The 9,298-nt window shown below is 37.8% G+C and overlaps 1 protein-coding gene across 1 annotated transcript; it reads right to left on the bottom strand.

Moving 5' to 3' along the window:
* Positions 1 to 3,802: 3,802 nt before the first annotated feature.
* LOC134570803 (gamma-crystallin 1-like) lies at positions 3,803 to 9,081 on the bottom strand. Its single transcript, XM_063428783.1, has 3 exons — positions 9,004 to 9,081; positions 7,318 to 7,560; positions 3,803 to 4,143 (listed from the first exon to the last, which is right to left on the bottom strand). The coding sequence occupies exons 1-3, from the start codon at positions 9,010 to 9,012 to the stop codon at positions 3,868 to 3,870; spliced, it is 528 nt and encodes a 175-aa protein (XP_063284853.1). The 5' UTR covers positions 9,013 to 9,081; the 3' UTR covers positions 3,803 to 3,867.
* Between the last annotated feature and the right edge of the window lie 217 nt (positions 9,082 to 9,298).

The following is a 9,298-nucleotide window of genomic DNA, read 5'->3' as shown; positions in this document are numbered from 1 at the left end:
CCCCATACCGTCGGGGTTCAGGCAGCTTCCAGTGGAGGTCTGGTTGCGAGGTATTCTCGGGTTTTGCTGACCTTTTCTCGGGCTGAGTAGCGGAGCAGCTTCGAGGCGCGTCCTGCTCGTTTGGGTGCCGGCTCCGCCCCCCGACAGTGGCCTCTTTTAACAGGATAATGCACCCTGTTACACTGCAACGATTGTTCAGGAATGGTTTGAAAAACATGACAAAGAGTTCAAAGTGTTGCTTTGGTCTCCAAATTCCCCAGATATCAATCCGATTGAGCATCTGTGGGATGTGCTGGAACAACAACATATATATATAAATATATATATATATATATATATATATATATATATATATATATATATATATTTCAATGAACTCTGCACTCTCCCTCAGAAGACCAAATAGCGATGTGTATGCAAATGTGCAATGGCACATTTAAGGATATGCACTTATGGGCCTATTTCTTGGTGATTATATATATATATATATAAACAGAAAAAATACCGGCACTCCTAAGCTTTCCAAATAAGGATTCTTTATTCCAGAGAATTATATCGACGTTTCAGCTCCATTGTAGAGCTTTCATCAGGACATTCCTAATAATGTCCTGATGAAAGCTCTACAATGGAGCTGAAACGTCGATATAATTCTCTGGAATAAAGAATCCTTATTTGGAAAGCCTAGGAGTGCCGGTATTTTTTCTGTTTATATGTTCAAGCTACCAGAGCACCAGGTATTGAATAACTGTTTTGTTGGAGTGCAAGAGCTTTCTGGATATATATATATATATATATATATATATATATATATATATATATATATATATATATATATATATATATATATATATATATATATATATATATATATATATATATATATATATATAGTTAGGATTGCATTAGTCAGAATAAAAGACTGAGGATATCATTATGAATAAACACTAGTCTCTGCTAGTGAATAACCCCCTTTTGGAAGCTGTTCTACCAACACAACCACACATTTTTCATAGATGGTCAAAAATAAGAAAAGTAATTTAGGTGTTAGTTAAGAATTCCTTTTTCGTTTTGTCCTATTTCCAGGTAAGAGCTGTCAGGGGCAGGGGAGGAGCTATCACTGGTGCAGCTGGGGCAGCTGGTGCAGCTGCACTGGAGCTTGCTCACTTTGGAAGCCCATTGCGTGACCCATGCACTTAGCGACACTTGATGGGTATTAATGCTGTAGTATCAGCTGGCTAGGAGGAATTGAGTGGAGGTCACTTCCTCCCAGCTTCTAACAGAGCGCTGCTATAGAGGGTGGAGGTGGAGGCACAGGTAGTAGGTGAAGAGAAGCAGGGGTGAGCTTATAGATCTTAGCCAGAGCAGGACCCCAAGCAAACCAGTCTCCTGGACACAAAAGGTATGCTAGCAGGAGGGTGGCTGGGAATATAAAAAAATACATTTATGTGTGATGTGTTTATGTGTGTCACATTGTGTGTGTGTGTGTGTATATATGTCAAGGTGTGTATGAGTATGTTAGTGTGTGTGTGCATTTGTGTGTTAAGGTGTAAATGCCAGTGTATCTGTGTGTCAGTGTGTGCATATGTCAGTGAGTGTATGTTTGTTAGTGTGTGCATGTGTCAAGGTGTGTGCATGTGTCAGTGTGTGTATGTGTTGGTGTGTATATGAATTTGTGTGTATGTGTCAGTTTGTTTATACGTGTGTATCTGTGTGTTAATGTATATGTATATCTGTGTAAATATGTATGTGAATAGGTGCTTACATCCAAGCAATCAAACAACAAAACATGCAAACACACTCCTGCAATATAACCCAAATATTATATACAAACACACCCCTGCGTTTAACCTCCAAAATTACATACAAACACAACCTTTCACTAAAACAACAGTACTACACACATACGTATATCCACATGTAAAAGCCAACACTACATCCAAACACACTCTTGCAATCAAACATAAACATTACATACAAACACACCCCTGTATGAAAACACTAAAACTACATACAAACACCCCTTTATTCAAACACCAACATGAAACACAAAATACACATGCATTTAAAAGCCAACATTACATACTAACACACTCTTGCAGTAAAACGCAAACACTACTCACAAGTACACCAATGCATTGCAATGGCAATAGTAAATAAAAATACACCCCTACATCACACACATACTCTGTACAAAAACGCTTATTTTCAAATGCACAAACACTGCTCACTAATATAACCCTGCGAGGATGGGTAAATGGTAGATCCCCAACTGGCATAGCATTGTTGGAGTTGTATGACAGATGGGGATCTACCTTTTGGTCACTCTTGCACTAGAGGTGGGCCCAAAAAATGTTCTTATACCAGTGTCCTCTATACATCAGTTCCGCCACTGGTCAGGGATGCAACTGCCCCCTGGGACATAAGCGTACTAGGGTTATTGGCTGCAGGCTCACAGCACTATTTGTCTGCTGATTAAAAGCAATTGGTGGTGTGTTGTGATTTCTGTTAGCAGACTACTGCAGGTGTGAGCTAGCAGCCAAGAATTGTGCTGGCCTTCGGCTGGCTATCACTGTGTTGTTTGTGCTTGGGTACTGGCTCTCATGCTCACTGCTCCCAAGGCTTGGGACAGTCCGCTGAGAAGTATCCTGGATGCTCTTGATATCTGAGGTCAACCAGGCTACACATATGATGATGTGGAAGTGTTTGCAAGTGGCTGCAGGGTGAGGTGAGACATTGTATTAATGCAGTCACGGGACACATAAGCATAAGAGGTCGACTATTGCCTCGTTTCCACTGAGCAGATCGGTTTGGTTCGGTTCGGTACAGTTCGCTATTTTGCGTGTTTCCATTATGAAAGTGGTCCATACAAGCGAACCGTACCGATCCATTCAGGGTCCTGCTTCAGATGTAGGGCCATAGAAAATGGACCGGTTCGGTTAGGGCAGAACTACTATACAATCCATTGATTGGGTTTCTAAACCCCGCATGGCCCTGAAAGGTCTGACTTGCAGTGGAAACGCTCACCAGAATGGGCTGGTCCATTCTAAACTTTCCAAACTGTACCAACCCAAACCGATCCGCTCAGTGGAAACAAGGCAATAGTCGACCTCTTATGCTTGTACAAATCTCTCAAAGTGATTCTTCATGATGCATAGGTTATGCTATTAGAATTAGAAATGAAGGGATACATGGTATCACATCCCTGACTTCAGCAACTCCAACCAGTCAAACCCGTATTTATTTTTTACACTAAGCACAGGCCCATCCACACAGAGATCTGTTTGCCTCTAGATTAAAAGTTGCAAACCCTTCTGTTTTTTTCAACTTTTATTTGAGACTGCAAAAGTCACCTTGCTAACCCAAACGTATTATGTATGCACTATATGCAAAAAACTCAAATTTGTATGCATTTAAATATTATTTAAATTGTTCTTCACTGGCAGTGGTTCCTCGTGCAAAATGTTTCAGAAACTCTTGGTGCTCTTTTGTATCACAAAATTAGCTTTAGATATTAAATGTTTAATTCTGTTCAAGAGTTTAATCTATTAAAAACAATGTAGTATTTTAATTCAAAATTTTACTAAGTAAATGATTTTACCTTATTCTGGCATCTGGCTTATGAGACAAAATATCCAGTGAAAGGCTTCACTAATAGTAAGCTATTCAACTGGGGATAAGAGACGCTCTGAGGATGAGGCAGATCTTGCAAATGATGTGATGGTCCAAACCTCTACAAGTGCACACACACTTTCATACACACTAAATTTACATGTATGACAAATTAAAATCAGATAAATAAATAATTGAGTAATCATCTTTTTTTTTAATTTAGCTGATGGAAATATAGATGCCACACTGTCAGATTACTTAATACACATGTTGAGCTCGTCTGAATGAGCCAACTCTGGAGTTCATGGCACCCCAGTCATTGTATCTTCTGTATTCTCCAGGTCTCAGGTAATACTGACGTCCTCTGAAATTAGGCTCCTCATAAAATACCCACTGTCCATCAAGAACATTGCAGGAATGGATGTCATTGTAGTGGAATTGCTCAAAAACATGGGGGCAATCTTCTGTAAACTCCATCATTTGTCCTTTGAAGTCTTCTTTCTCATAAACTTTTATTATGAATGGACCACGGTGCTGTGAAATGGATGAAAAAAGGCATATTTATTTAACAGGTCGTACAGTGCTTACCCGGTGCTGGTAACAGCAGATACATAGATACACTTAAACAAAAGGAGAATAGCACCCTGCTCATGGGCTTACAATCTAGAGAGGAATTGTACAAATAAAATGTTTTAGTGAGATGATATAAATGTGAATTAACAGAAGTATATCCATAATTGTGCCAGTATAAGGAGTACTGTTTAACAAACAGTATACAAACAGTATACTGTACACAGTGAGTATGCGTCACAATCACTATGAATTGAATGGGAAATGAGAAAGACAATGAGTTTACAATAAGTAAAGTATAGAATGGAGACAAAGAGGTTGATAAGAAGTCAGGAGGGACTCTTGGTCAAGTGAATTCGCAGAGAATGAAAGGTGGTGGTATAGAGTGGAGTGTTTATGGTATAAGATAATTGACCTAGTTGTGCCAAATGCCCAGGCTCAATTTAAATTTGTAAGCTGCATCTGGAGAACAGGAAGAAGACTGCATGGTTGCCCCACTTCAGGAGATGAGGGAATGTTAGGATGGTTATATGCAGGACTGGACTGGGAAAAACAATCGGCCTAGATATTTAATAATCACAGTGTCCCAGTGGAAAGGGGACTGGGATGAGAGGGGGGTGTTTATGTGTGTGTGTGTGTAGAGGATCCAGAGTTTGAGATTCGGTAACTACAGCAATGTTCCGAGCTCGCAAGAGGAAGAACCCAGTGGAGCTGCAGGCTAGAGTTCCTCGGTCTTCTCTCCTCTCTGCATTGAAGAGCCTGTGGGCTGGTGAGGGTGATCTTTGATTTCCCCAACTGTCCATCATGGCACACAGCAGGGCCAGTGCTTGGTTAGTGCCGGCCATGCATGGGCTGGCTGGGGAGATCCTCTGATATCCCCTGTTAGCCTCGGCCCTTGACCATCATGGGCTACTAGCATTTGCCTGATTTGCCTCATGGTCAGTCCGGGCCTGGTTATATGGACAGATATGTGGGCAACAAGTGAGGGATTGGGAAGTGACAGGGAAGGCTTCAGTCAAGTTGGCAGAAAAATGATGGAGAGTTGGCAGATTGGATGCACGAAGTGAGCTTGTTCCAGTGGGGCTAAGAGGGAAATTATTTATTTGTTTATAAAATATTTAACCAGAAAGGATGCATTACGATTTCTCTCATTTTCAAGTATGTCCTCGGCCCACAAACACTGCATTGTTACAATAGGGTGCAATAAAATATTACAAATTTACATTTACAATTACATATATAAATATAACACAGAACAGGTAAGGAATATAGTCAACCATGATTACAGGTGCATTTAGTATTGAGGTATATTGCCATAGATCTTTTAAAGGATTTTAGATTGAATGAAGATTTGACTGTGTCCGTGAGGTTATTTTTGTGTTGCAGTATGCTAAATAAAGTGCTGGTACTGGATTGGAGATTATATGAGGTGGGAACAACTGGGGAGAGCATTCTACTCAGGTACTGTGGGTGCTTCTCAGAAAAGCTCTTAAACACAAGGCTGGAAAGATGGAGGGTGCGTCAGGATTCCAGCAATAGCCAGTTTAGATCTTTAAACATGTCACAATGGTGGGTCAAGTAATTACATTGTAGTACAAAGTGTCAGAATGAGTTGAACACCATATTACGTTTATGAAGGTGGGTTTGTACAGGTGCATACACTAAATCCCCATATTGAATGTTGCACTGTTTCCTTGCTATAAGGCTTAGGCAGGATTTAATTTTGTACAGAGTTTCCTACTTTTGGATAAAGTTTTGAAGAGAGTTTTTCAATGTGAAGGCCAAAGAATATATTGGAATAATAGACAGCGGTCAGTATGTTATTTGAATTTGTTCTGATACATAGTTGGGCATTTTGTAATTTAGATAATTTAGATACTGTTTCAAAGATCATTGTGACAATTTTGTCAGTGTTTAGGAAAAGTTTGTTATCTGCAATCCACTTTTATACCACTGTGAACTGGTCTTGGAGTACAGCCTCAAGTTGTGGTAGATTGGGTTTGCAAGCGTAGATTACAGTGTCATCTGCATACATGTGTACATTTGAGGCTTTGCAGACATTAGGCAGGTCATTTATAAATAATGTGAATAATAGAGAGCTGAGTATGGAGCCTTGGGGAACACCACACATGACTAGGAGAGGGAGGGATGCCCTATCAGAAATGGACACATATTTCGATCAATCTGATGCATATGCACAAAACCATGTTAGCAAACGATCAACAATGCCTCAGATTGTTAAGTTTTTGCAATAGAATGCAATGGTCTGTGTCAAAGGCCTTTGCAAACTAAAAAAAAAAAAATAACTCAAATTAAGTCTCCTTGTTCCATGCCAGTTTGGATGTCATTGGATTTTGGATTTTTTTTTACTGAGTTGCTATTTTACTAGCAAATTTGTTGCAGAATATTTTCTTTAAATGTTTCTGCTCAATGTTTTTAACTCACACTTTAAGCTCCTTAATGTGATTCACAAAGAAAGCATCTGACATCACCTATAAAGAATTTACTGTTTTGCAATTATCCACAATGTTTGGAATATTAGGAACATTGCCCATTTTTTTTAATTTTCTTTCCCCTCTGTTCATAACAATGTATGGCTAAATCAGCGCAATTTTTTATCATTTTCTTTCATTTTGAGCTATATTCAAAGACTAATTCTTGGGCACCCCCAAAACTACATAGAATACTCGGCACCCAAAATCCTTACCTATAGAAATTGCTCTTCATTTAGCTTTTTGCCCATAACTACAAATAGTGGATGCTGCTGGTGATACGATCATTATTCATTTCAGCATGAATGCATTAATGAAATAACTCATATTACCATTAAACTGATAATGGCTTGTAATACTCTGTTTTGACCTCTGGTAATGCTCTTACATTCATAATTTTGATTTATTTTGTACCAACTATAGCCTAAACTCAATTCTGATTCCAAACTAGCTTTTTAGTTCAACGGAATAAATATCAAAATATTTCTTAATGTTTCTTAATATTAAATCATTTTAAAAGTGTATCCAAAAAATATTAAATCATGTAAAAAGCTTACCCAACAATATTAAATTAATGCCATACTTGTTTGTTAATTTGTTGGGAATAGATTTTATAAAAAAAAAAAAAAAAAAAAAAACAACTTACCTGAGGGGTCAGATGACAGGATCTGACAGAGTCATTAAATCCCATCCATTGCTGAAAGTCAGGATATTCTCCCCTCCTGAGATAATACTGGTGGCCTTTATAGTTAGGAAATTCATAGAGTACCCAGTTTCCATTTTCTACACGGATGGAGTTGCAACGGTTGAAATATGAAGACAGGTCAGTACAGTCATTACTGCACTCATAGGAACGACCCTGGAAACCCTTGTCTTCATAGAAGATTATCTGAGATTTTAAAATGAAAACAAGTAATTATCACCTATTACTGTATACTAAGAAACTGTTAAGGAAAACTGATGTCATGGTCTTATAAAATTCCATGTATTTGTGTGTATGTGTATATATATATATATATATATATATATATAGCGAGAGAGAGATTGTATATATATATATATATATATATATATATATATATATATAGCGAGAGAGAGATTGTAACCCCTGTATCAGAACTCAACTTTGAATTCCATGTGTCATCTTGCTCAGAAATGCTTCAGACTTGAGAAAGGGAGGTTCTCCCGAAACTTTGTCATTAAAAAAATTACGTTAGTCTGTTTTAACTGTTTTTTACATTAAGGCCAGGGGACATGATGATTTGTCATTCTTGGTGTCATTCAGTTTTAGTCTAGTCTGGTGAAAATAAAAAAGGTCTTTGGTGAGGTATGAGAGTATGTTCCATTCCTTTAAATATATGTGAGAGGCGTTAACGTGAACCTCTCATGACACGATCATTTTTTTTTAATAACATCTCTTCAAGCAATGGATATATAATATATCATTAAGATAAATTATAACCATGAGACTGGATTTTAGGGTGTTATAGTAATGTAATACCCACCCTTGCTCCCACCCAGGCAAGATTTGCCCTGCCAGTGAAAACGCAATTTTCACCACAATGGAATCAGAATGGAGTGATGTTTGTCACTGTATTTCTATATTCCTAAAATGAAACATTATACAATCTCATCAGAAGAATAATCACAGCAACTACTTTGCATGTAGGAGCTAGGAGCATTCTTGTGCTTTCCCTGGCACTTAATTCTCAGTATAGTGTTTCATGTTGCTGGCATAGCTGTCAATGAAGAGAACTGATTGAATGTTGAGGGAAGGATCAAATATATGAAATATATGAATAAACAAGGGATTCTTGCACTCAGGCTATATCCTTAGTTTGCTGGGTGCCAGAGCATAAGTCTTCTGATATACAAATGAAGTAAAAGGTATGGCTGCACTCATAGTCTTTTCATAATTTATATTCTTTTATTCCAATTTAATGAACTCCAAAAAGAACCAAAAATTGACCTTGATCCTGATGAATATCACACATGGTATGCATGATGTATAGATGACATTTACTACTCTTTAATTTAAATTGTGTGTATCATTCCAAGTACAATTTACATTTATTAATTTTCTTTAAAATATAGAACATTTTTCTTATTGCTTTGTGAAAAGATAGTTAACACTTTTCCACTAATGTTAATTAAATCGTATATCTCTACTTTGTTGCCTAGCCAATAGATGAGAAAAATTATTGTAATGCCCAGCGTAGAAGAACTTATTGGCGAACCTATTGCAAAGAATATATCTAATACACTTCTTGTTTGTCTTCCGTACTATTAAATGACATGCCTCAATATTGTGTTTTATAATGGTATCACTTACCTTCCCCATTGTGGATTGAGTTTAGCAGGACAGGGCTGGCAGCTACCTAAGTTTGGTAGAGAGGCTATTTATATATATCATATAATTCTGTGATGTGCATATATTAAAAGTGGCTTTGACCTGATTTCTGTCCAGTAAGGAAAATGTATAGCCAGTTCATTCACTATTGTGAGTGATTGTATGATTTAATTGTGTACTGTATGGCTGCCGTTAATCCCTGCTTACTGAAAACTGCATTTCACTACAGTTATCCAGGGGATACAGAAGGGGATTGGGTTTTTGAATGTGTCATTAT

Source organism: Pelobates fuscus, chromosome 8 (genome assembly GCF_036172605.1).
Source record: "Pelobates fuscus isolate aPelFus1 chromosome 8, aPelFus1.pri, whole genome shotgun sequence".
NCBI lineage: Eukaryota > Metazoa > Chordata > Amphibia > Anura > Pelobatidae > Pelobates > Pelobates fuscus.
The sequence above is the reverse complement of the archived record's forward strand: the minus strand, read 5'-3'. Positions and strand labels throughout refer to the sequence as shown.